This window comes from Mus caroli, unplaced genomic scaffold (assembly GCF_978045245.1).
Source record: "Mus caroli unplaced genomic scaffold, Mus_caroli_1 scaffold_15, whole genome shotgun sequence".
Lineage (NCBI taxonomy): Eukaryota > Metazoa > Chordata > Mammalia > Rodentia > Muridae > Mus > Mus caroli.
In genome coordinates, this window is record NW_028227270.1 from 47,407,063 (window position 1) to 47,434,838 (window position 27,776).

At 49.4% G+C, this 27,776-nt stretch overlaps 1 protein-coding gene and 1 pseudogene across 2 annotated transcripts; one reads left to right on the plus strand and one right to left on the minus strand.

Moving 5' to 3' along the window:
* Positions 1–27,766, minus strand: Tppp (tubulin polymerization promoting protein). Of its 2 annotated transcripts, none has more exons than XM_021180704.3 (4): positions 27,424–27,766; positions 15,003–15,314; positions 4,894–5,047; positions 1–4,573 (listed from the first exon to the last, which is right to left on the minus strand). In XM_021180704.3, the coding sequence occupies exons 2-4, from the start codon at positions 15,308–15,310 to the stop codon at positions 4,379–4,381; spliced, it is 657 nt and encodes a 218-aa protein (XP_021036363.1). In that variant the 5' UTR covers positions 15,311–15,314; positions 27,424–27,766; the 3' UTR covers positions 1–4,378. The 2 variants fall into 2 exon arrangements, with proteins under 2 accessions (XP_021036363.1, XP_029324255.1); XM_029468395.2 differs by lacking the exon at positions 27,424–27,766 and adding an exon at positions 26,840–27,399.
* LOC110308263 (scaffold protein ILK pseudogene) lies at positions 16,387–17,604 on the plus strand (annotated as a pseudogene).
* Positions 27,767–27,776: the final 10 nt, after the last annotated feature.

The following is a 27,776-nucleotide window of genomic DNA, read 5'->3' on the forward strand; positions in this document are numbered from 1 at the left end:
TCCATATTTTAAAACCTTTATTCATCACTTTACCAACTTGACACACAATGTTAATAACAGCAAACACAATAAACGAAGTAAAAGACACAAGCTGTTTCACTAAAGCAATATGAGCCAGGCCATATGTCCAAGTAGGTGACTAGACGCCTTGCGCTCTATAGGAGGGACAGCAGGGCCATCCTGACCTGACAGACAGTCTGAGCAAGTGTGGTTTAGATGTCAGTATAAGTGTCTTTCTGAGTCAGAACACCCATGACATCAACATTACCCATCACACTGATAAAGTGATAAACTCCATATCCCTAACATTAATAAAATAGTGTAAAAATATATATCACATATATATAAACTTAACTCCCTTTCTTGAAAAAAAAAAAACTTAGTACAAACTAGTAGTAGTAGCATATTATTCCTTTCAAGTTTAAGTTGTTGTACAGGCTTCCTTTGTTTTTTGGCTTGGTTAAATCTAAAGGAAGAGATAATTTAAGCGTCCCAAGATGGCCACACCCCTGAACTGTAAAATGGTCAGTAGTATGTTGGTGAAGAAGAGCAGTTTGGCTCAGTGTTGGAAGGATATTCTGTCTACTGATGTCTTCACAGTACAGCTAAATTGTCACTCTTGCCATTCTTAATTGGCAGGGCTTCCCCCATGTGCCCATGTTGTAGCCAGGTAGTAGACAAGTCTACAGAGAGAGAACCAGGCAGACAGACAGACAGGCAGTTTTCCCTGAAAAAGAACAGGTGGCAAATACCATATGTGTCTGTGCCATGGCATCTGTCTCAATCCTCCCAGCTAGTTCTAATACCAAAGCAGCTACAGAACAGTATGTAAACACATGGGTACAGCTGTGTGCCAGTAAAACTATTCATTAAAACAGGCAGCTGAGGCAGCCCAGGGCCTCTGCAAGTGGGTCTTGGCTCAGGGCAGGCACCTGTCAACTCCCTGGGACAGACTACAGGGAGGTGGCAGAACTGTCGTGCAGCCCAGTTCAAAAATATCTCCATGTGTCGTAATGTCCCTATGCCCCAATATAAGATAGGATACTGAAAGGTGTAAAAATACTCCAGTATAAATATAGATTTTCAACAATATTTAAATATGTAATTTGAACTCTGATTTTGGCAAAGCATTTCCACTAACTAGTTGTTCATTACATTAAATAGAAATAAATAGGGGTCCTACTAGAGTCAGTGTTTGCAGACAGCCTCCAACCTACCTACTGTCGTTCCCTGACACCTAAGACACCATCTGCCTGACTCTTCCCTGCAATTTTTCCCTTTCTCCTGAATGTCACCTCCAACAGAATGTGTTCCTGTATGTCACCCTCTACAGACCATGTTCCTGGGTTTCACTCTGACAAAACATATCTTCGAGTGTCACATGCAACAAAATATGACTCTGTCACTCCAATCCATGTCCCTGAGTGTCGCCCCTGACAGAACCTGTCCTTATTCTTTGCTGTCATAACTCAAAGAAAACCTGTCTCTGTCTCTTGAGTGTCTTCCCCTGATAGAATGTATCCTTTGTTTCCTGGATCAGCTCACAACAAAGTATGTCTCTGTCTCCTGGGTGTCCCCTCTAGAAAAGAAAATGTCACCTCCTGAGTGTCACCCCCTATGAGAACCTATCCCTGTCTCGTGTGCCTGTCACCTAATAGCACATGGCCCTGGGTCTTGGTTTGCATGCTGTGCAGTTTTTGTTTGTTTGTTTTTATTCACAGACACTGAATTCTATTTATCCATAATTAGTAATAGCTAATTGGTATCGCATAAAACATGCAGCAGAGACAAACACTCTACCTGTGTGTTCAAATCAAACTGAGGAAAATACACATCTGTTTTGTGTAGCAAAGTTTGATTCAAATCAGTTTCTATGTTGAGAGGGTACACAGATGTCACAATGAATTCCATAGACATTTTAAACTGGCGGTACAAAGACACTAAGTCTTCGTGATCTAATTGTTACTACCCTTTCCTTGCTAGATGACATATATAATCTAGAGGGAGGGTTTATTTTCAAAGTTAAACTTAACACTGACTAAAGAAAGGTGCTGTATAACTCTGGGGGGAAAGGGGGAACACAATGAAGACCACTTGTCTGACATAGTTCTGGGTGTTGCTGGGGAACTATATGGGCAGGCCTAGGACTATCCCTCAGGACCCAAGGGTGCTCAGGTTCTGTGCTTGGACAGTAAGGACCAGCAAGGCAGAGTAACCCAGTTTTCATTTACAAAGTCCAAGCTGTGTAAGAGCCATTAGAAATGCTTTCTCAGTTGCTTTCCTGGAATGCTTTCCTGCTGAGGATCACACCTCTGGGTACTCTGATGGCAGTTCTGGTCCTCTACTGCCCAGGACCTATATGGGCTTGCCACTCTGAGCTTTTCTGTTCAGTCCTGAGCACATAAGTAAGGTGACCAGTTTATAATGAAGCTTCCCCATGGAGCTGGGTGGCCATGTGAAGGTGGACACTTATGTTGTTTCCTAGGTGTTCCTAGGCTGTTAACCCTTGACTTGGCTTGAATCTTCATCTGGACATCATTCTGGCATCTTAGCCCTTTGAACAGAAGGCTTTGTCCAGGGTTTTCGTACTATTTTGGGGGTCAGGGAAACATCTGACCCACTACATGTTGTGGGGACCCTCTGATGCCTCATTAGCCTGCCCCTCTGCCCTGGCCCACATGCAGTCACCTCCTGATGGATTTGTGTGTGTGTGTTCCATTTTACTTGGCTGTGATGGTGGCAACTAGGCTGTTCATAGGCAGTAGAAAAGAACATCCTCAGAGCAAGAGACTGCCAGCCACATGGGGACTAGGGGTTCTGGGTGAGGGTGCAAGAAGTGCAAGGGTCGTTTTGTTTCCCCAGACCAGTGAGGTAAGATTCCAGAAAGGAGGCTCCACCACTTGCCAGGTACAGCAAACTCAAGAAACCTTGGGAGGAAGCCAACCATGTCCATTTCCCTTGAGCTTGTTAACTTTGAACCTTCAGAGAGCCTGCTGTCCGGGAGGTCTGGTATTAAGGCCCATCTTTTCTCTCTTAGACTAGTAGGTAGTCTTCCCTGGTGCTGCAGTGAAGGCATGCTCTCTGAACCCCAGAGAGGTGGATAATGTGACTATGTGCCATGGCAGTGGGGAAGATAGCCTTGCTGTCCACCTATGCTGTCCAAGCCATGTAAAATGTCCCACCCTCAACACCCATCTGCTCCAGGAAGCATATCCCGAGGCTACTGTGTGTTCTTTCTAGAAACAAGGCCACACAGTCCACCAAGTTGCATGCAAGGCTAGGGCTGTGTTAATGCAAAGGAACAATTGCTGTGGGGCTCTCATGAGGATGGTGCATGCCTTTGGGCCTAGCTAAGTGTCACCCTCACACATGGATGGGCTGACTGACTTCTCTCTTGTGGCAGAAAAAGAAACCTTAGCAGATGCTGCAAATCTTTCTTGGGCCTAGTTCTGGTTTCCAGTGCCCTACACTTGCACTTGTGAGAAAAGTTAGGAAAACTGAACCCAGAGAAGGCGCCATAGAGCTGAAGACACATAATTTTGAGCAAAACACAACATAACTTGCCCTGGTAAAAGCTTCCATCTCACACTGGTGGAACAACTGTCCAGGCCTGGTCTGGACGAAGTGTCTCAGCATGATGTGTGTCCCAACCTGGTGATGGGACATGGCAGCTTGATGTTCTGGATCTCCCTGGATCACTCTTGAGACCAAGCATATAGTCTTGTCATTTCTTAAAACAACACTGAAGAAACTTCCAGCTTCATACTCCAAGTCACTCCCCTGGTCGCTGGGGAGCTTCCATTTTTCTCTTGGCCTCTCACAGCACAGACTCGGTTGGTGAATATGCATGTGTGCATATGTGTATACACACACATGCATGTGTGCTAACCCACCAAGTAGCCTCAGCCATGTGCTGTGGTCAAGAAAGATGAAAGGGCCTGTTTAGGATTACTCTATGCAGTTGGTTAGTTCCTTAGCTCCTGCTGACCTAGAAGTGCCTAGATAAGGTCAGCGTGAGTTCTGGCATCTGCTCTGCTTATGCTTCTTTCTGCCAGTACCCAAACCACCCCCTTTTACCTGAAAATCAAGTGGCCAGTGTGGTATGATCCTGGGAGACAGTTGGAAATAGCAGTCCACTTTCCAGTCGTGGACAGGGCAGGTATGTTAGGACGGGACAATGAATCACGGCCCAAACCTGGGGTCTGAGGGAGAAGTGTCAAAGCACCCAGCAGGAGGAGGATTGGGCATTGCCCCCACCATCGCGTAGTGGAGGTGCATTCTGAGTTCTGCCCAGTTAAACATAGGAATGTAATGAAGTGCAATGGGTGTTAAGTCCTGTGCCTGCCACCTATAGTGTCCAGAGCGTCAGCCTATGAGGCTACTTGCCCCCCTGCACCTTCTGGTCATAGGTGCCTGCATGCTTGTAACCAGGCACATAGCCTGACTCATCCACCAGGTCCACACGGCCAGCTTTGCCCTTGCCCTTTCCTGATTGGTCGAAACGCTCCTTGTGGGAGCCTGTGAACTTGCTTGTGTCTGTGAGCCGTGACACCGTGGGTGAGGACACAGCTTTCTGAAAGAGAATAGAAGACAGTGTTATCAGAGTGTGTTATCATAAGTCAAATGATACAGCTGGATAAGGACCACCACCATTTATTGCAGCATTTAGGTGGGAGGTGGGAGGTGGGAGGTGGCAGGGGCTGAAGAGTAAGCCAGCCACAGACAAGGGGTTACCTCTCCTGGCTCTGGGTTAGTCCCACACTTACAGGACTGACAAGTATAAAAATTTCCTAAATCTACCCAGTGTGGCCTTCAGATACTGCTGGGCCACAGTCTCCCCAAGGACAGATGCAATCAAGAACACTAAGTCCCACCCATGCCTCACTCCCTCACCGTGACGCCAGAGATGACTGGTGCTCGTCCCTCAATGAGCCTGTGCACCTCACGTACAGCCTCCTCGCTGCTCTTATCCTTGAACCGCTTCTTGGCCAGCTCCTCCAGTGCCTCCTGGAACTGCTCAAAGGTGATGGTCCTGCAGGACTTTCCTCTGTGGATGATAGGCCATCTAAGTCCTCAGGTAGAGGTCCTCTGGGACCAACCCCACAGGTATACTATCCCTTCTTGCATTCTGCAGTGATCCCTACTGGTCACAGCCAAATGTCACCAACCAGAGTGTCAGGACATTTCTGTATGTGGTCTTTCCTGAGTCGGGAAACAGAGAAAAACAGGAAAGATCCTATCAAACTCTTCCAGGGATACCCTAGCCCCTCATGGAGCAGGAGGGTCAGAAGTGGCCTGGAAAGAGTCTAAAGCCATAGCTATCAAAGCAGGCAAGATTGGGAGGAGCCATATCACCAGCCTGATCAGAATCCTAAGAGCGAGCAGTGTAGGCTGCCCTAGTCAGCAGGGTGGCTTGAGACTTGGCGCTCTTACCCACCATGTGTACCCAGCCACCAGTTATCATCCTAGATAATTTGTCATTTCACAAAATCCTCCTGCCAAAATGTGTTGTAATTTTAAGACATTTTCAACTTGGCGTTCACCCCCAACTAATCCAAATTACTGAAGTTTTCAATGTTTTGACATAATGTAGAAGAGATGCGAGTCTGCACGTCCTGCATGTTGCTGGGGAGTTTCAGTGAAATGGCCAGAGGTAAGCTGCCTTGTATGACCAAGCATGCCACAGATCCCAGCTGCAGAGTGCTAAGCATTCAGGGCTTTAAAGCAGCTGGCTGACAAAATCCCAGTAGGACTCTGAAGTCTCTCCATCAGCATAGAATCTAGAACAGCCAAGATGAGTTTAAGAAAACAAAAACAAGGCAGTGGTGGAGCATGGACTACACAGGCAGGGGCAGGTAGAATGCTGTGAGTTCGAGGCCAGCCTGGCCTACAGATGTTCCAGGACAGCCAGGGCTCCAAAACCCTGTCTCAAAACAAAAAACAGCAACAATAAACAAAGAAACTAAAAACAGTCAGAGGTCTGAGACTATACTATTCCAAGACACCATGCAAAGTCTCCTGAAGGAGACGGGATGAGAGATACTAATAAAGTATGAGATGTATAGCTCAACCTATCTGGAGTCCAGAAACACCCACGTAGGTGCCTAAATGAACAAGGTCAAGGAGAAAGGACTATTTCAGAAAGCAGCTAGAACATCTGCTACTTCTGCAAAATAAGCCAGCTGGGATCCACAGTTCCCTCAGTCTACTCAGAGCATGACCCCAGAAATAACTTTCTCGCGTATATCTGGGAGATAACCTGGGTGACCTTAGGTGGGTAAGGATTTCTTAGAAATGAGGCCAAGTCATCACATTCAATAAGACAAAAGTGGCCACACTAGATTTCAGAATATTAGAATCCACGCTCTTTCAAATGATATGGAAGACAGAGAAATACCACAGAGCTGCAGAAAATATAAACCTGAAAAGAGGCTTGTATCTAAAATACACAAAGAAAAGACATTTTCAAATGGGCCAAGTATTTGGATCAGACACCTCACCAAGGAAAACCTATTGGTGGGGAACCACACACACAGGAAGTCGCCCCTGGGAAAGCAGAAGTGATCAGGAAGCTGACTGCTGCAGGCTGAGGAGGATGTACCATGAGCCAGCCTTCCTGGAAGCCAGGCTGCTTCCAGAGAAATGAAGTTTGGAGCTCGTGTTAAACCCATTTATGAATAATGTACAGATTTTATTCAGTCTTTCTAACTTGGAAAATCACCCAAATATCCTTCAGCAGTGGTCAGATAAGCATTCCCTGGGTAGCCTTGCGAGGACACAGCAGTGGCAACACAGTAAGGGAGTGGACCCTTAGTGACTGTGCTAAGGAACCAGACATGAAAATACTACTGTTCCCACACACCCTGAAATTTTACTGGTGCCTGGAGGAGTACATGTGTCCTGAATATATAGGGCATTTTGACCAAACACCAGGAGAGCTGAGCCAAATGTTCTTGGAGAAACGTATAGGGCCCCGTGCTGGGGGCCACCCCTACTTAGAAGATTAGGGGAGTCACTGAGCCATTACACTTGGATCAAGGATACAGCATAGAAGCTTGCAGAATGGCCTCTTAACACGGGTAAGGAGCCTGAGTAGATGTCTTGTGTCTTAGAAGGTGGGTTCTAGTCCTTCGATGCTCTTAGCCCCAGTACTTGCCAGCTACCCTTGAGATACTGGGCGGTCTAGGGCATTGGAGCAGCTTGGCTTCATAGTTCAGTGGTGCCTGGAGCTGACAGCTTTTCCCCTCTCTCCTAGGACCTTGGGGGGTGGAGGGCAGTGTTGATATAAGGCCCCTCAGGGCTGCTCTGTTTGTCGTGAGAAGTCAATGGCACTCTTGTCTCCTACTCCCAACCCTTCCTGGGCTGACATGAGGATGCCAGGCCTAATGGCCAGCCTGGCAACCTGCTGCTGGGGCACAAGGCCATTTCTGGGCAGCCTCGGCACCAGGCACCACCAGTATGAGTCACTGGGGGATGGGGTAACTGGAGGGGCTCTCCCATCACAGGCCACATTCAGATAGAGTTGGATGCCTGCTCCACTGGTACCAAGAATCCCTTTCTGGCATGTGTCCTTACAAGTCTAACTGTTTTGTTGGGGGAGATGGAGTCCTGTCTTGGTGCCCCAGTTCACAGAAAGAACCCCAGGAGACCCAGGCACTTCTTGAAGCAGAATCCCCACGTAGCTCTGAGAAGACAATACCCACTTTTTCCTCAGAGATGTAAAAACCTCTGCAGGGTTCTCCAACAGACCCTATATCTAGAGCTCTCAAGACTAAGGGGTCTTCCTAGGACACTTCCCTACCTTTGGTTCTCAAGCTGTCCAAAGCTGGCTTACAAGTGGGTATCTGCTCATGTGTACTCCTGGGGCCTGGGATGCAATCCCATATCTGTCCCCATATCTGCAGTGGCACTTTCTCAGTCTCTTGGGGACTCTAGGACCTGGCTAGAGGGGTCAGGACCCAGCCTCAGCAGTAGAGCCCTCTGAGGACTAATCCTCTTTGGCCAATACCACAAACATTACCACTCCTCACCTCAGCTTTGGGCTTTCACAGAGCCCCCAATTCAGCCTATTCAGCACTTTGTGAAGGGGTCCCTGTCAAGGCTTGTGTAATAAGAAAACTTTTAAGAGGTGAAGGAGTAAGGTACATAGGACAAGACAAGGCTGCCTGGGATTTACAGATGCTGTCGCTTCTGAAGTCACCACCACAGAGCAACCTTGTCAGCAAGATACTATACAGGCAGAGTAGATGCTTCTGTGGAGTGGAGAACTATACCCTCCCTATCCATGTGGTGGTCAGAGAGCAGCTGAAGGACCTGGAAGAGACTCCAGGGTAGTGAGGACCTCTAGTTCAGGATCCTGCCGTGCAGGGATGCTACCTTATAGGAAGCCCTTGCGGAGGCTTTCTATAGAAACAGTAAGGGATCCGACCTGAGCCCGCTGGACCACAAAGCAGCCTCAGCTGCCATGGGCCTCAAGTTGTCTGTTGCTACCACTGTCTGACTCTTTAGATGTATTCAAGGGAGGTGTAGAAGTACGGTCATTTTCTTCAGAGGCCAGTTGCTTGTTCTTTCCTCAGGACTCTCCCAGGCCCACTGACTTCCCAGGATCCACACCTAGGCTCTGTGCAGGAGACAACGCTGCTGCTGAAAGTCTAGGCCTGTCAGTTCTCTGTACCCTCAGCAGGTCACTGGACTTAAACTCCTTGGGAGCAAGTGATATGCTCTCTGCCTAGAGGGGCCTTGATGCCAGTTAGCCACAAGGCCTCTGCCCATCTCAGGAAATCAGAGGCCAAGCAGCAACCCTACTCTGCTAACCTCACTAAACTATGACCCTCCTCTGAGCATATTCCACATTATGTCTGTTTCCTGGCAGTCACCAGCTTGCCTAGAGGAGGCATCTGTGACCTGCAGCATTGCTACTTCCCTCTGTTGAGAACAAATCCTTAAAGCCCCTTTCTACTTGTCGTTTTGTGTTTTCCAAGGGACCTGAGGCTGTGGGATAAACATTCACCCGGTGACCCAACGTGGGCACAGCTGCCTACCCCTACCTCCTCATGGCTCTGACCTGGATTAAGTCGGGGTGAGCCATGAGGATGGATATGCCTCTGGTTGTTCAGACCAGTTATAGATGTCAGGGGACGATCATTCTCTTACATGTCCTTCGTGCACTGGCCAGCCAGCTTCCCGAGCAAGACGGAAGAGCTAAGGGATTGAATGTGCTTCTCACCCAAACGGCCTATCACTGCAGACTCACCAGAGCAGTCGCAGCCTTATCCGGAAAGTCACGGAGGCGACTAGCTCAGTGACTAGCAGGCAAAAAAGTTCCACGTGTCCTGCCTTCCCCCCCAACAGAGGTCAAAACCCTAAGTTTCCCAGCAGGCAACTGAGGAGTCACTATACTGCCATATACAGCCACTAGAGGGCCATGCAGAAGTAAGAATAGCAGCAAGGCTTCAGGTACTGGGGTGCCTGAAGAGTAGGAGGCATGCTGAATCTTGCTCCACTCAAGGCCTGCAGGGTCAGGCTACTCTTCCCTGGAGCATGGAACTGTTAGCCTTCTCTGAGATCCAGGAAGCAGAGCCTGATGGAGGAGCTCCAGTGACATGTGTGCCACAGATGAGTGGAACTGAGTGGGCACCACAGCCAGGAACAGAGGCTGCCTCCAAGGGTCCTCACATGTCCAGGATCTTTGGCATCTGGATTCTCTGAGATATTTGTACAGGTAGTACACACAGAAACACATCCTCACCACAGGTACCCACAACTCTGGCCAGGACTCCAGACCTGAGGCCTGTCCCTAGGAGTAATGGGTTACTTAGCCCAGGCGGCTTCTCTCCTGAGCCTCCTTGGCAGCATACAGACATCCGAAACATCCCATCAGGCCTTTATAGCTAGCTGTGGCATGTAAGGAACACTAAACAGCTCATAGACTGAGCTGTGGCTGACAAATCCCCAGTCTAGACAGATCTAGACCCTGCTTTCTTACATGTAGGGACTGGCCTGGCTTCCTTCTGACCTGTATTCAGACATAATGGACACCCGGCCCTGACACCCCAGCCAAGTTACTTTCTGACTCTGCACAGTGTTGGCAGGAATCTGTGTGTTTACTCTGGAGGGTACCCAGCACCCAATCCAGGCCCAGGGAGGCCAAAGGTCTTGGGCCTCCTTACCTGGTAGTATGGTGGTTAAAATAAGGAGGCAGTAGGTAAGCCCAGCCCGACCCCAAGGCCTCTGTATTTCTTCTTCCACAAGCAATCAAGGGTACACACACAAACACTCAGGAACAAAGATCCCCTGCAGACAGTCACAGATAGATACAATGCCTAGGGCTGGCAGGTTGTTGTTCCTCAAGCTGCCCCACACTGGCCTTGCTTCGATGCCAGGTCTCCATTAACTGTGTGGAGACTGGCCATGCTGAGCCTTTTGCAGGATGGAGCCTTTTGCTAGGTTAACAGTCGTCTACAATAAAACTTGGTATAGAGCTTCAAGAAATTTGTTTAAAATTTAACACATAGTAACATCAAAACAAACAAGCGTTGCCATGGTGACAGGGACCTAAACAAAGGCTGCAGATACCCCAGCTGGCGCCACGCCTGCAGAGCCATGGCAACCTGCCCCAAAACAGAAATAGTTGAACTTTTTTTTTTTCCCCTCTCAAGTCCTGTCAGAGTCAGCAACTTCCTGGAGATACCTAAGCAATTTCCTCCCAGGCTCCAAACTCCTATAGGAGGCAACTGCTGCCCCTCGTGGGATCACAAATGCCCAGACTTCATAATACAACTAGCACCATTACAGCCCCATTTTTCCTGGAAATATCAATCCCAGAGTTCCCCAGCCCTTTCTGCTGATCCTTTTCAGCATTCCCTCACCACGCTGGTACTCAGAATACCGCCCCTCTACACGAGAGGACAATAGGACTCTGAACCTTCTGTTCACAAATGCCTCTGGAGTGAGGCTCCTCCTCCAGATCAGAGGAGTTCCAAGTGGAACATAGTTTATAAGGAACCCAATGGAGCCCAGGCTCTGAGCAGGAACGAGAGTTCAAAGACAGAGATGAGGGGATGGCAGCCTCTAGGGTCTCAAGGGTCCAGGTGTGTAGGCGAAAGGAATATCAGAGTTTCTGGATCTCTAAGTACAGAATCCTCACCTGACCCCAGCCGCCCAGCTAGACATCAGCCCCACAGTGTCAGCAAGCCTAGCACTGATTGTCTGTCTGCCTAGACTGTCAGAGCCTTGAGCCTTCTCTGGGCTTGGGCTGCATATACTTGCTCTCCAGGACCTTGACTTACAAGACAGGGACAGTCCAAAGTTCCCAGGCAGCCCAGAGTTGACAGTGAACAATGACCATGTCCTGGAGTCAGGAATGAAATGTCTGAGCATCTGAAGTTCTGCATTCTGGGAATAAGCATTCCCTTCGCATGGTTCATTCATAGGGGTCCAGTGCTTCCCACGGCAGGAAGGACATGTGGAGCTGGAGTACTCAGTCCTCTGTGGCCCTCGTCATCCAAAAGACCCGTGACCTCATAGGACCACCCACCAGGAGGCTGTAGAAACACAAGTTCTACATGGGGGTGCAGTGCACATATACAGGCACACAAAAGCTGGAAGGTAGCCTCCTTCAGAAGAAGCTGGAGAAGTTGACTGACCTCTGGAAAGGCCACTTCTTCCTACTTTCCAACCATCCCTTCTAGAAGCTTCCTCATAGACACAAGTCTCTGGGTCTCATTCTTTGGTTAGATCTTGATTATCTTGAACACTGAGATGACTGAGGATACAGTATCATGAGGGATCATGTCCGAGAAGAGTATGATGAGCTCATTAGCCTTGCTTAAAAGACATCCTGTATGTTCCCGGTGTAGGGAGAGCTGCCAGGGTTTCTAGTAAGCTCAGAGTTGAGTCTATAAAGGGCACCTGCTGGTGGAGGAGGAACATGAGGGGCGATAAAGTGAGGAGCTGTCCAAGTTCATGTGCCAGTTTAGACACTAACGGTGAGCTCCGTAAAACCATCAGCTTTAACTATATGCACATAGTAGACATGGCTAATATGCACATGGTAGACAAGGCTTTAACTGTATACATATGGTAGACTCTCTAACCTGGCTTTTCTAGGTCTCAGTGTTGCAAATCATTTCCATTGGCCTAACAGGAGCTCTTGGCACCAGGATGAGGGTCATATCCCTGTATCAGAGGGTCTAGTGCTGATCATTTTGCAGCCTGGGTCAGTCATGACTAGCAAACCTACCAGAGCAGCTTTGTTTACCAGGACCTGCCTGTCTGTCCCTGCCTGGAACTGTTCAGTGAAACTCATAAGGCCAGTTTCTATGAGAAGGCTGCACATTTCCCAGAAGGTGATAGCCAGAACAGGCCATGTGGCCAGCACAGTGAGCTTCGACAAACCTGGGAAAACCTCCCCCGGCCCCTGGCAAGGCCCATGGCGGTGTCAATACTCAAACTCAGGGGCAGTCACTTTGGTAAAATGTATAGGGAGGGTCTCAGGAACGATAAGCATCAAGATTTCTAGGTCATCTATGAAGGAGCAGCAGCAGTATAGAGGCTCCGTGGGCTAATCTTGCTGCATGCATCTCCCTAGGTCCTTATGACCTGTTCTGTACTTTGTAGACTCCTCGTGGTTCCTGAGCTCCAATGACTGTGCTGTTCTATTTAGGGACTCGAGGAAGAGAATTACTATCCCCTGACCCTTTGTCTTGGGTCCTTCCTATAAAAGCAATAGAACGAATACAGTATTCAGTAGACCTTCCTCTGTGGGGGGTCATATAAGGGTCTTTGGTACCCAACAGCATTGCACACAGATGAAGCTGTGAAGGAAGCAGTGTTGACAGAAGCCTAAGGACCCCAGTCTAGAAGTGCATAGGAACCCTGGCCAGAGGCCTTCCAGGGTAGAGGTAAGGGCTTTCACAGTGGGCATCAGGCTAAAGTGACCACACACATCTGAGCCACTGGCCATAACTTCCTCTATCATCTTCACCCACAATAATTGAACTTCGGGCAGAGGTAGATCTGAGACATCATAGGAACAGAGTCTCAGATGGATGGGAGAAAGGGCTGAGGCGAACTGTGTAAACACAACATCTGCTTTCACAGGTTGAAGCTACATGGAGAGCCTCTTCTCCAGCTTCTCATTGGGGTTGGAAACCACAATTAGACAGACTAAGCAGAATAGACGAACTCAGAATCCTTTGTGGAATCCTCTGGGATCAGCAGAGCCTGGAGAGGGTCAGGACGCAGGATTCCTTTGGGACATGTTTCTCAGCCTTTACCATTCAAACCTAAGACATACTTTTGTGTGCTGTGTGCTGTGTGCAATAGGAAATTCACTAGGGAGCATGGGGTTGAGATTTTCTTGCTTTGAAGAGGTCTCAAGCTCCCGGTAGACAGTGAAGTTGATATCAGCCTTGGAATGCATGGGGACAGCTAGGATCTGGCTCAGTAATCTCGAGTGAGCCCCGTTCCTAGGGGCCAGGACCTTGAAAATTCAGGCTCAGCTTCTTTCATTTCCCTCAACCAGAATCTAGAGGAAGCTACAGCTAGCTTCAGCTGAAACAGAAAGAGGTCAATATCACCCTCAATCTGGTACTGGCTTGTGTCACCTCTTCCATTGGGAAACATGTTAAATCCCTCCACCTTTCCAGGAATGCCTAAGTTCCCGGAATGTGATACTCGTTGGTGCTCGCAGGAGCTATCTGACAGGCTCCATCTACCCTTCTGGCTGTTGCTCAAAGACTCTCCTGTGCACCAGAGCATAACCTGCGGGCAGGGAAGCCTTACTGTACCTGAAGAACACCAACAATTCCACAAGACAGTGGAAATTGACAACCACAGTTATGAAGACATCGCCCACCCAAATCCAGAGGAGGAAGCAATGCTCAGCTAGTAGCACCCACGGAGATCAACCACGGGACCTGATAGCATGCAGATGTAAGACAAAGTGTAAGACAAAATGGCCATTCTCTGATTTGTATCAGTTTGGCTGCATATGTGATAATTTCTCAAGTACAAAATTAATGGAGGTGGATAAGGGGCTAGAAGAGGGTGTCATGAGCCACTGCCATTCCCTGGAAACAGAGCTACATAGGCCTGAACTTCACACTAACCTCATAGACTCAGCCCACAGTGGATGGGTCTCTGTTCACCTAAGCAGATCCTGATCATGTCTAGCAAAAGCTCACTAACCTGGGTATTGGTTGGGGTTAACTAAGTTTTCTCAAGGCCAGAAGTCCCCACCCTGGCCACATCCAAGGCCAAATGGATCGAGACAAGGACCACAGCTCAGGACATGGCCAAGCAGTTCCAAGGCACTTGTGACCAATGTACTGCCCAAACTGTCCCAGACACCACAGGTTCTGGGTGTCTGGGTGACAGAGACAAAGAGAGAGAGAGAGACAAATACAGAGTGAGAGAGACTGAGAGAGACAGAGAGAGCGACAGAGAGAGACATACAGAGAGAGACAAAGAGAGACAGAGAGAGACACAGAGAGAGACAGAGATAGACAGAGAGAGACAAAGAGAGAAACAGAGAGAGAGACAGAGAGAGACAGAAAGAGACAGAGAGAGAGACAGAGAGAGACAGACAGAGACAGAGAGAGACACAGAGAGACACAGAGAGAGAAAGAGAGAGACAGAGAGAGAGACAGAGAGAGACACAGAGAGAGACAGAGAGAGAGACAGAGACAAAGAGAGAGACAGAGAGAGACAGAGAGTGAGAGAGACAGAAAGAGAGACAGAGAGAGAGACAGAGAGATACAGAGAGAGAGACAGAGAGAGACAGAGAGTGAGAGAGACAGAAAGAGAGACAGAGAGAGAGACAGAGAGAGACAGAGAGAGAGACAGAGACAGAGTGAGATAGTCTGAGTGAGACAGAGAGAGAGACAGAGTTCTGTGCCCACTTCTTAGCGTCAAGCTTTCAGCATCTGCAAGCAAGATACTTCACAGGCCCTCACAGCTCCTGATATGAGTTGTATGACCTAAACCTGCATGCCACTCACTTGATCTTGCTGAAGACAATGTCCACATCAGTGACGGTCACATTCTTCCCATCGATCACGTGGCAGTCCTTGCACAGTTTTGACCAGTTCTTGCCATGCATCTCCTTTCCTGTTGCCCTGGTGTCCCCATGTACTGCAAACCGCCGGAAGGCCTCCTCCAGGGCACTGAGCTCAGGAGCTGCAGTTGCACCCTCATTGGCACCCTCTGACTCCAGTGACAACCTCTTAGCAGCCCTGGCTGGGTCTCCTGGGGACTTGGGTGGTGTCTTGTTGGCAGCTTTGGCAGGCTTGGCCTTGCTGTCAGCCATGTTGCTAGGAAAGAAGGAGAAGAAAGGGGTCATTTTGCTTCTCACAGCCCGTCTGTGTCCCTGGTTCTTGCTGCAGTCTGTCGTACCAGGCAACGAGATAAGGCAAGAGCTGAAGAAGAGCAGCCTTTCTGAGGTCTAGGACCCCTGGGAGCTGAATGCCCAGCATGATCGTGTTGGTCCAGCTGCTGGACCTGGCACTGACCCTGCCAGCCTGACACCTGCAGACTCTAGAAAAAGGAAACAGGGTCTGACTCAGCAACAGTGGGTCTTACCTTAACTCCACCAGCCACATTTCCATGGCCTCCTCCCTGGGCCTTACCTGCTGTGGGTGAATGCCAGGAGGGATGCTTTGAGTCTATAAAATAATGCCATCCTTAAGATGCAGACCAGTCACACTATGATTACTGTTCCTCAGATCTGAGCCTTCTGAGCAGAGGCTAAGCCATGCCCAGGAGTTGTGAGTGACCCTGGAGACACAATAAAGGCCTTCCCTGGGATCCTAGAATGTGCAGTTGGTCCTTGGACTCAGAGGAAGAGACCTTGAGGAAGGGAAACCAGAAGTATAGCCATATTCTTTGGGATTTTTGTGGGCTGTTGAGTCCTAAGACAGACAGACATCCAGGAGGGCTAAGAAGACTGGGAAGGAGGCAGTAGGAGGTCAGAAGGGAGGGACTGCGGTCCTCGCTGGCCCTCACGGGCCAGGGCGGGGCCGGGCGGCAGGTGTGGCCGGACAGGAGTCCCCCACCACCCCACCACCCCACCACCCCACCACCCCCACCACTCCCGAGAAGGTGCCCGCAGCCCGAGTCCAGTCCCCTGAGGCTTCCCCAGTCCCGAGGTCTCTGTGCCAGGACGCTGCTATGGAACGACATTTTCACTCAGTGCCAGGAGGGCAATGCGGTGGAGGTGTGATTGTGGCTGGACAACACAGAGAACAACCTCAATCAGGGGGATGGTCATGGCTTCTCCCCCTTGCACTGGGCCAGCTGAGAAGGCCGCTCTGCGGTGGTTGAAATGCTGATCATGCAGGGAGCTCAGAACAATGTGATGAATCGTGGGGATAATACCCCCCCCCCAGCACCTAGCAGCTAGTCATGGACACCGTGACATTGTACAGAAGCTGTTGCAATACAAGACTGTCATCAATACAGTGAATGAGCACGGCAATGTGCCACTTCACTATGCATGTTTCTGGGGCCAAGACCAGGTGGCAGAGGACCTGGTGGCTAACAGGGCTCTTGTGAGCATCTGTAACAGGTATAGAGAGATGCCTGTGGACAAAGCCAAGGCACCCCTTAGAGAGCTTCTCTGAGAACAGGCAGAGAAGATGGGCCAGAATCTCAACCATATTCCATACAAGGACACATTCTGGAAGGGGACCACTCGCACAAGGCCCTGAAATGGGACCCTGAACAAACACTCCGGTATTGACTTCAAACAGCTCAACTTTCTGGAAAAGCTCAACAAGAATCATTCTGGAGAGCTATGGAAAGGCCGCTGGCAGGGCACTGATATTGTTGTGAAGGTGCTGAAGGTTCAAGACTGGAGTACAAGGAAGAGCAGGGACTTCAATGAGGAATGTCCCCGGCTCAGGATTTTCTCACATCCAAACGTGCTCCCAGTGCTAGGTGCTTGCCAGGCTCCCCCAGTCCCCCACCCAACCCTCATCACACACTGGATGCCATATGGATCTCTCTACAATGTTCTACATGAAGGCACCAATTTCGTTGTGGACCAGAGCCAAGCTGTAAAGTTTGCTTTGGACATGGCAAGAGGCATGGCTTTTCTTCACACACTAGAGCCTCTCATACCTTGGCATGCACTCAATAGCCGCAGTGTAATGATCGATGAAGATATGACTGCCCGAATCAGCATGACTGATGTTAAGTTTTCTTTCCAGTGCCCTGGGCGCGTGTATGAGCCTGCCTGGGTGGCCCCTGAAGCCCTGCAGAAGAAGCCTGAAGACACAAACAGACGCTTAGCAGACGTGGAGTTTTGCGGTGCTTCTGTGGGAACGGTGACACGAGAGGTGCCCTTTGCTGACCTCTCTAATATGGAAATTGGATTGAAGGTGGCACTGGAAGGCCTTCGGCCTACCATCCCACTGGACATTTCCCCCCATGTGTGTAAGCTCATGAAGATTTGCATGAATGAAGACCCTGCAAAGCGACCCAAGTTTGACATGACTGTGCCTATCTTGGAGAAGATGCAGGACAAGTAGGACCTGAAGGAAGGTCCTTGCCCAAACTCCAGAAGTGTCAAAACATGGCTGGGGGAGTACACTTCCCAAAGCTAAAGACCTCTGGTTGCCTCCCCTGCCTCTAATCATGGTACTACCCCAGTTAGGGGGCTTGTTCCCTGCTCCTATCCCTACCACTGTAGCCCCAAAAGGGGCTGGGCTCAGAGCTTTGTCACTTGCCACATGATGTCTCCCAACACGGGAGGGATCTGCCCTGCCTGTCACAATAAAGTTTATTAGAAGAAGAAGAAGAAGAAGAAGAAGAAGAAGAAGAAGAAGAAGAAGAAGAAGAAGAAGAAGAAGGAGGAGGAGGAGGAGGAGGAGGAGGAGGAGGAGGAGGAGGAGGAGGAGGAGGAGGAGGAGGAGGAGAAGAAGAAGAAGAAGAAGAAGAAGAAGACGACGACTGGGGAGAGGGTACTACTTCCCAGCAAGACTCGGGAGCACAAGGATATGCAGATGAACCCGCCACAGCCACTGATGTTCCAGCAAGGATAGACATTGCCATTTCCAGCCCCCAGGAAGCAGGAATGTGGAGCTATAAGTTAGTTTCTCTCTGAGAACTGAAAGCTTAACAGCTCAATGCAAGGAGAGGAACTCTTGGTATAGGCACACACCACTGGCCCACGAAGCTGAAATGTGCAAGCCCTGTCCAGACTGGAGATCTCAATTACAATGAGGTCAAGTCATGCTGTGAAGTGTGGCCCCTGCTGAACTCACAAAAGTGTGAGTTCCCTAAACAGCCAGAATAACACAAACGATAGTCAGCCACAAAGATCAGGTCCCCTTCTTGCTCATTCCCTTGAAAATGAAAACAAAAGCATAACAGAAAAAAATTCAACAGATGAGGACAGCAAAGTTAAGTAGGACGCTCTAGCTGAGTGGGAAGCCCAGGAGCTCCTACATCTCCACAAGACCTGGCTCCTGGTGAATCAAGTCCATGCAGTGCGTGGGTTCTCTGAGCTTCTGCCCTGGGGACAGGACAGGACACTGAAACATGAGAGGGGCTCTGCCTTCTGAAGACTGCAAAACACTAAGGCAGGTCAGAGCCTGGCCAGCAGCAAATTCAAACCAGGCAAAAGAATCATGAGCAAGCCTGCAACAGAAGAATGGCCCATCAGGACAATGAGGGTGTGTCTCACGCTGGTGTGGCCACTCCCTATCAGACAGGTGCAGATTGGGTTCTGTCTCAGTTTCTACAGCACTATGGGCCCACAAGATAGTGAACAGGTACCAGGGTGGGTATGGGCCTCACGGGAAGGAACTCTCACTTCCAGCCTTCCACTGTTCATATGCTGTAGGAGAAAGACTCCTGAGCAGGACTCCCAGCCACATCCAGGGAACCAGGGATACAGAGGTAGCTCAGAGAGCCTCCTGCTGTCTTTGTTCAGCACTGAGGAGTCAGGAATGAGTGCAGATTGAAAGGTATCGGCCCAAAGGAATCAATAGGAGGCCCAAGTAACAATCAAGTTGCAACCAAGTTCTGGGAGACAGAACCCATCTAAACTCAACCCTGGAATAAGTCATCCTGGAGCTTTTGGGGGGCTCTGTTGCAGAGCAGCTGAAAACTGTGACTTTACTGAGTAGCTGACAGCATGACCACACTGTTTTAAAGTCCGGTGCCAAGATTTTTCAGCAAGATCAGCTTAGTATGGGACCTACATAACAACCACTGAAGGGCGTCAACAACACACTAGCACAAAGGATAGGCTGCGACAGGGAAGTTGAGACCCTTCCCTCAGGATGCACCTTGGAGACTGTCGTCAAGCATTTTGGCTTTGTTTTACCCTGAACATGTATTACCTTCATACCAGATCATAAACTGATTTTAAAAATCAGTGGGATCCTCAGGGATCCATCCCATAATCAGCTTCCAAATGCTGACACCATTGCATACACTAGCAAGATTTTGCTGATAGGACCCAGATATAGCTGTCTCTTGTGAGACTATGCCGGGGGCCTAGCAAACACAGAAGTGGATGCTCACAGTCAGCTATTGGATGGATCACAGGGCCCCCAATGGAGGAGCTAGAGAAATTACCCAAGGAGCTAAAGGGAACTGCAACCCTATAGGTGGAACAACAATATGAACTAACCAGTATCCCAGAGCTCTTGACTCTAGCTGCATTTGTATCAAAAGATGGCCTAGTAGGTCATCACTGGAAAGAGAGGCCCATAGAACTTGCAAACTTTATATGGCCCAGTACAGGGGAATGCCAGGGCCAAAAAGGGGGAGTGGGTGGGTAGGGGATTGGGAGGGTGGGTATGGGGGACTTTTGGGATAGCATTGAAAATGTAAACGAGGAAAATACCTAATAAAAAAATAAATTATAAAAAAATAAAATAAAAAAATAAATAAATAAATCAGTGGGTTTGGTCCTAACTGTGGCTCTACAAAGATCACCAGAGCATCACTTGCTTTATGAAAGAAAGAGAAAGATGCTGTGCAATCAGGGCACACCCAGAGCAGGCTATGGGTACACAGGGCTCCTGTCCACAGGTTCTCTTTTCTGGTGTGAACTGATCCATTAGCTCACAACAGCAGCAGTGAGAACAAATTTAATCTAAAGAGAATTGAGGCTGCAGGCAAGGTATACTGGAATATGGAGGTACCTATAGGCCTAATTCTCTCCTTCATTCCTCCAGTATTGTGGGATGGCGAGCTGCAGGAGTTTCCCAAACCCCATCCCACATTTAAAGGCCCTGGCCTCTTGCTTTTGCTGTCCCACAGCATCTAAGACAAGCGTAAAGTTTAAGGAGATCTCTGTGTGTCCTACCATGTCACTACAATTTCCATGAGGGAAGTTAGCCCATTTAGAAGAGGTTCCAGGAAGGCACCTGATCCACCAAGTGTGGTGATAAAGGGCAGCCTCTCGGGTGTGCTCTGCACTTCCAAGGTGTGACTTCTACACCTCAGGTATGTGTCCTAGATATGCCTTGTGCCCCTTTCCTGATAACCTGTAATTCATTGTCTCTCGGCCATCCAGAAGGGATGTACCCCAACTTCATCCTATGGGGTCTGCCTATCAGCAGGTGCCCCTTCCTGAACTGGCCTCCTTTAGCAGTGATTGCTCCGGGAGCAAAGAGAGCAGGTGTGGTGGAGGAGGGAAGTGGCGCCAGCCAGTGACCCAGCAATGACTGCTTATGTTCCCTGAGGGGTCAGGAGGATAGGAGATGGTAACTTATCCACAACAGCACTGACTGTAGGGACAGACTATGTTACCAGATTTGCATCTTCAGACCAGGCCTGTGGAGGCAAGGGAGGCCAGCTGGAGGTAGAATTACAGATCTTCCAGTGGGAGGGGATATGGACAGATGCCAGGGACTTCTGAACTGGAGTTGCTTTCTGCAAATTCTGAGGACCCCTTTAGCCCAGACAAGATTTCTTGCATCCCATATACCCTATATACCCTAACTTTCCCTTGCCAACCCCAAAAAGATTGACTGTTCCTAACAAGCCTATAGGAAATAAACTGGGCCCCATTTTCAGAATGAAAAATACTAAATCAAATAAAAAAATTTTTTTTTCTTAAAGAAAAATCTAATAGTATGTCAGAAAAATAGCTCAGTCGGTTCTGAGGAGATAAGTTTGATGCCTAGAACCCATGTTAAACAAAAACAAAAACACAAAGTATGTCGGCGTGTGCTTTTTAATTCTCCTATACACTGGGGAGATGGTGATAGGGCAACAGTCAGCCAGCTGAGCCTAATTAGTGAGTTCTGATAAATGACAGTGAGGTTGGTTTCTGACTTCCACATGCACACACACACACACACACACACAGTTCATCTGAACACATATAGCACACATATGCACACATGTAGCAATACAAAAAAGAAGGAAATGAAAAATACAAAAGCTAGAGGTGACAAGGAAGAGACTTGTATAAACCAGCATCATCTGCTATTCACCTCAGGGCACAGCTTCATTACAAGACTGGAAATGAGGGGGTCAGTGGGTTGTCTGTAAGCAGAGCAAGGAATCTATTACTACAACCAGGACAAGGTGTCCATGAGCAGAGAAGGCATTTATGAATATGATGGGTGTTTATGAATAAAGTAAGGGTTATGACTAGGCCAGGTTCCCATGAGTGAGACAGATATCAGCGCATGGGGCAAAGTGTCTGGAAACAGGAAAGAATACAGAAAAGAAGTAGAAAGCACTTCTGCCTCTCTGGGGAATCTCCATAGGAGTACACAGGCCAGGGATAGCTCTTTCTCTAGAATGTTCCAGGAACTCCATTTCATCCTCGTTACCAGGGGCTGATTGGGCTTGAAAGAAGCAACCTCCAGATAAATCCAGGGAAATGAGACTTTCATGCACTTGCAAGACACTCAATCCCTGACCACCAGCTAGGCTGCCCTCAGTTCCACAGGCCTCATCAGCAAAGGTGAGGTCAGGGACAGCCAATTAGAAAGACTGTGACCTGACGTTCAAGAGAAAGAAATCTGTCCAAGATGGAAAAGAAATGGGTATTAGTTCACTTGGAGCTCACCTCTTCTTCCTCACGACATCCCACCAAAGTTTAGCCCTGCGGGACCTCATTTAAGACCAGGGTTAGTCTGACTGTATGGGATCTAGACACATCCAGCTAGCCCTAGAGAGGGCTCATCTGAGGATGGGACACAGGCAGACTCCTATACAAGCTCTGTACTTAAGAGTGTACTTACACACAACACAGCCTTTGATAATTGTTTCATTAATAATACAGCCATACACCCTGCTCCTCATCAGGATACTCCATGTGAGTGGCCTCTTATCTCAATGGGAGCTGTCATCCCAGGCAGGGTGAACTCCCACAAAGTGGGCATTTTCTGAATGTGTATATCCTGCAGGCACACAGAGGCAGTTTCAGAAGCTCAAATCTATCAGGAAACCCAGCCATGTCTCTTGTCACCCAGGCCCCATCTACATAGTGCACCCAGAAGCCTACAGCCCAGAGAATGGCTAGGACTGGTCAGGATGGAACATAGTACCAGTCACTAGGACTGGAGTCCCAAGCTACAGGCTGACCTGAGAACCAACTCCGTGCTTCTCACTGTTTCTAGGTTAAACACAACACAATTCTCCTGGGTGTTGCAGGGGATGGGTAGCCCGGTATCCATGTCATCTCACTTCCTATATCCTAGGTCTGACTGCAGTGTAGGCAGAGCAGGATTACATGTTCCAAAAAAACCCATACTTACATTAGGAGAAGGGAATCCTGGGTAAGGAGACTGGGTTAGAGTTAGGGTCCTTTTGGGATACAAAAAAAAGGACATCTAGGTCCTTTTTTGTATCCAACATCCAGGGCAACAGAAATGACCCAGAACTCTCCAAAGCCACTGGCTGCTCTACCTTGCTGGAATTCACATTTGAGTCCTTATCCACAATGCTGCCCTGACTGCCCTCAGTAGGAAACTCAAGGATGCGGCCACTTTCAGGAGTGACCATTTGAGGTTCTGGCTAACAGTTCTAGGGAAATGAGGATAGCCACCATTCTTGGTTGTGGGAGTTACAGAAATACCTTCTAAAAATAATAAGTGAGACAAACCCCTGTAGCTAAGTGGGAGCCTAAGACTGAGCATGTAGAAGAACCACGAAATATTTCAGAGTGTTAAGTGACTCCTTAAGGTTGTTCCTCCTGTCCAGCTAGAAACCAGGTTTCTCTAGAGCCATGGGTGGCTTCATAAATGTGAGTGGAGAGTAAGAGAGTGATAGCCCCCACATAGCCAGCATTTAGTATGAGCTCCAGGCTCTAGACAACTGCCTAAAGCCAGTAGTGAGTACTGAAATCAAATCCCATCACACCTCATCTGCTCAAACACTATTTCTAGCCCATCCTCCAAAATATTTGCCAATACAGCATCCTGCATGGGTCCAAATGGATAAAATCAAGATCAAGATGTATGCTTACTGTGGGTCCATGTTCTAAGATCTACTTACAGCAGAGGTGCTGAAGACCTCTCTCTTGAGTATCTATCTTACAGTGGCATGCCAGGGTTTGTCACCATGCTCCCTCTAGAAGCTCCATGTGTCAGATCCAGATGAACTTGTAGGTGACTGGTTCCTAACTCAACGTCAACATGGCTTCACAATCACCAAATGTACATGGGCACACCCAAATTGCATGCTACATATCTCAGCATTACCCTTGGATAGTGAGAGGGGGCTGTGAAGACTGCCAGTAGGTACAGCTAACCTGAGGTCAGCAACTACCTAACAGGGGCTGAGCAGTAGCCCCTCAAAATATCTTAATGCCAGAACCTCTGCATGGAACCTGATTTGGAAACAGTATTGATATGAAGTCAACCTAGATTGTCCACAGTTGGAAGGTAAATTGTATGCCAATACCACTGTAAGACAGAGACCAGACAGAACTCTGTCTGCATGTATCCCTCCAAGAAGATGAGACCTTGATGGAAGGGATTAAATCCTGTGCTCTCCTGAGTAGAATAAGACTTCCCAAGAGGGTTGTAAAGAATTGGTTGAAACCGTTCCCCTGGAGTATACTCCAAGAAGGCACTATCTTGGAAGCAGCCACAGCGGGGACAAAACCATGGGAGGACATTAGAGAGTCAGATGGGGCTATACCCAAAGCCCTGGGAAGTCAGCCCAAGTAGACTGAGTTTTACATAGAACTACATATGGCACTATCTTCTGTGGCACGTACATATGTCACCTTCAATTATTAGGTTCTGGGACAGAAAAAAATGGAGGTGCACAGAGGAAGCGAGCAAGCATAGAACATGTCACACTTACAGGGGAACGAGGAGGCTGAGCTCCTAAGTGTTCTTATACCATCTACCACTGTCAGGAGCCAAATACCCTTGGGCAGGGAAGATTTGCCACAGGACACACTATACATTCTCCCAAAAGGACTTCTGCTTATCAAAAAAAAAGTGGTAAGAGACTAAAATGTCAAAGCTTGGAGAAGGAAAGATTCTTGTTATGTACAACAAACATGGCTTGTCCAATATATACAAAAAGCCTCTGTAGTCAATAAGGGGAGAAAGGGGGAGATTACTCATCCGAACAAAAGACTACTACATCCAGGGGAGAGCCAGAGAACACAAGGAATGCCAAGCTTCACTAGTATAACCAGGAAAGGGCAGACAACTCCAAACCAGACACCAGACACCCTAGCCAGGTGGGGACATTTAAGTCTGCCCCAGGCAATGGTGGAATGTAGAACACAGAACACCAAGTGGGGAAGGGAACTGGTGGGACACTCTAGAAAGCAGCACCTCTGGTTCATCGCACATGACCTGAGGCCCAGCCTTTCGGTTCATAGGAGAGTCCAAGGGAGCTGTATTCTCAGTCTCCCAAGAGGGAGGCAAAGACAGCTGACAGCAGAACAGAAAGGTAGAACACTAGAGCCATGGATGAGTCTGCTCAGACCACGACTGGTCAAAGAAGCCAGTCTAATAGAATAGCAGCTGTGTGATTTCACATGTGAAAAGGTCAAAATGGCAGGCAGGAGCTAAGCCAGTGTTCAAGGATGATGTTCATGAGGTGAAATTGTCAGGACTCTTCCACCCCACACTTTCCACCACAGGACAAAGGGCAGTGGGGATGGTTGCCAGGAGGAAACTGAAATCACAGTACTGAAGCAGGGTCCCTATGGGAGGGAACTTCAGGGGCCAGCCATCTGGCAGAGCTCACTAAAGCCTGGTAGGTGGGGAAGGAGCCTGAGCTACATCATGAAGCAACCCCCTCATACTTGCCCGAAAAAGACCAAAGAAACCCTTACATTTGGACATTTAGACCTCAAACCATGACTTAAAGCTGAGTTACATCATTGTACTGTTACAGAGATCTTGGGTCCAAAGAGGTCTCATTCTTCATCAGGAAACGTCATTCTGTCCATGGAGTTTTCCCTGATAACAGTAAACCATTTGTGGGGCACATAAGTGCAGGCTTCAGTTCACAGAAACCACACCCTCTGGGACCCCAGCAGGGCTGCTTCATTCTATTCCTGCCTTGGACAAAAACACTAAGGAAAGGCTTTCCAAGTGCTGCAGAGGTAAGATAGAGCACAGATCTGAGGGTACTATGGGTGGATGCTATAGGTCTTTGAGGAGCTACCGTAGGTGGGAAATGTCCAGAGTGATGCCATTGGTGAAGGATGCCATAAAGAGACTCCTGCGGGTCATATGTGGGACTGCCATGGGTGGGGCTACTTTGATTGGGAGGTGGTATAGGTAGGGAGATGCTGTGGACAAGAAAAGTCCTGGCCATAAATAGAGAATGCTGAGGTAGCAACACTGTGGCCCTACTCTATGAAGAAACTGGTCTTTCCAGGTTGAATTGGCACTAGGAGCCCCCTTGAGGGTGTTAAGGACTGGAAGCCATGTCAGAACCCTGGCTGTGGCTGAGCAGCTCCAACTCTTCCTTTCAGGAGGAAGTGGTAAGCTCCATTCTCCTGCATGGGGGTCTCTGGGCACACAGCCTTTCTGGGCGAGGGAGATGGGATGGACAAGACTGCAAGGTTCCCTTCCCTGGCAAAACTGCAATCACACCTCCTACAGGCTCCTCCTTCAGTCGTGCACTATAAATAGGACAGCAAGGCCTGCTGAGGAAGCTAGGTCTCTTCCTCCCTGAAGCTCAGCAGAGCTGTCTTCAGGGCCCCATTCTGCAGACTTCTCCCAAGCCTCCACCCCTCATGCCTGGTTTCAGTGTTCTTAAACGGAATTTTCTAATGCTTATAAAAAATTTCCAAAACCTTAGATGATAGTTAGAATTGCCATATACCACAACCTCGAGAAATGGAAAAGGCGGACCCAAGGAGCACCAAGAGGAAAACGTGCAGCTGCGCAGGTCGCCCTCACTTCACCATCGGTAAAGACAGGGATTCTCAAACCTGTCTATTCAAATACGCCACTTGAATAGGGCACCTTTTCTAATGGCGAGTCCCGGTGGTAATCAGGAGCTTTTCTGAATAGAGGAGTCCTTTAGAAACGCTCAGATTGTGCCCCTCCCCCTCGCCAGTCCTTCAGGGTCACGTGACGGGAGAGGGGCTGGCACGCGAGCAGAAACAGCAGCCGGCCGCCAGAGAATCTAGCTAAAGGCAAGCAGGGTTCCGCGCCCCCCGCAACTCTCCTCCCCCCCCCCCCAAACACACACAACATTGCTCCAGTCCTGGAGAGCTCGTGCCGCCTAAGAAAGCCACCTACACGGCCAAGGGAGGCCAGATACGCAAGTGGGCTCTGGGCCGAACGCCTCCATTCGCCCCAGGACACGCACAGGACCAATCACCAGGACACAGCCTGTCCAAAGCTGCGCCACAAAGGGTACTGCTCGTCTTCCTCACCTAGTTCAAGGCCTCGTTTACATAACCGAAACCGCCGAGCAAGGGTCCAGTCCTCCCTCTCCTTCGCGCAAACGTGGGCATTCAACATGCGACCCTGACAAACCCCTCGCCATCTCGAATGAGAGATGCTGGCTCGAAAGGAGGGTGGCGGAGAGAACTGGCGCTGTCACCTGCAGGACGCAACGCGCGCTCAGGATTCTGGACCCATGAACCCCGGCAGCTCCAGCTCCGGTATGCACAGCTCCGGGCGGTGGCTTCTCTTTACCCCGTTTCCCACCAGGTTCCACGAGCAGCGACCCGGGTCGCTGGCACGAGGCCTGGCACCTTGGTCTGGTGGGGAGCCGTGGGGTGCTTTCTGTCCTCCGTATCAAGTGCCGACGCAATGCGCCTGGCTCAGTGTAAACGCATACCCATTCTTGACACCATTGCCCGGAGATCTCAAAGGAACTAGTTGCTTCAGCAACTAGAGCTGATCTAGCCACTGCAGAGAGTGACAGGTGGCCAGCCTCACGGACCGGAGGCGTCCCGAGCCTTGGCCCCAGAACCGCGCCTCGGACCACGGACAGCGCCCAGCGCAAGCTTACCTCCAAAACGCGTCCACTGCTGCGCCTCAACGACTAGACGCGCGCCCAGGGGCGCCGAGCTCTCGGAGCCGTCCGCCGGGCCCCGCCCTCCAGCACCGCCCACATGCCCCTCCTCCTCCCGCTCCGCCTAGGCGCGCACTAAGGCCCCTCCCAGCAGGAGCGCGGCGCACTGACACCCGAGGCAGCCACTGCCTTACAAGGCTGCCACAGGCACAGCCAGCCTATGGACACCGCTCGACTCAGGGTGCGGTCGCTGTGGAGCGTGGGAACCGGGCTGAGGTTGGGGAAGAGCGACTAGGGCACACCTGGCCCTGGGGCCCCGGGCGTGCGGCCAGTCCCAAGTAGGGAAGCTG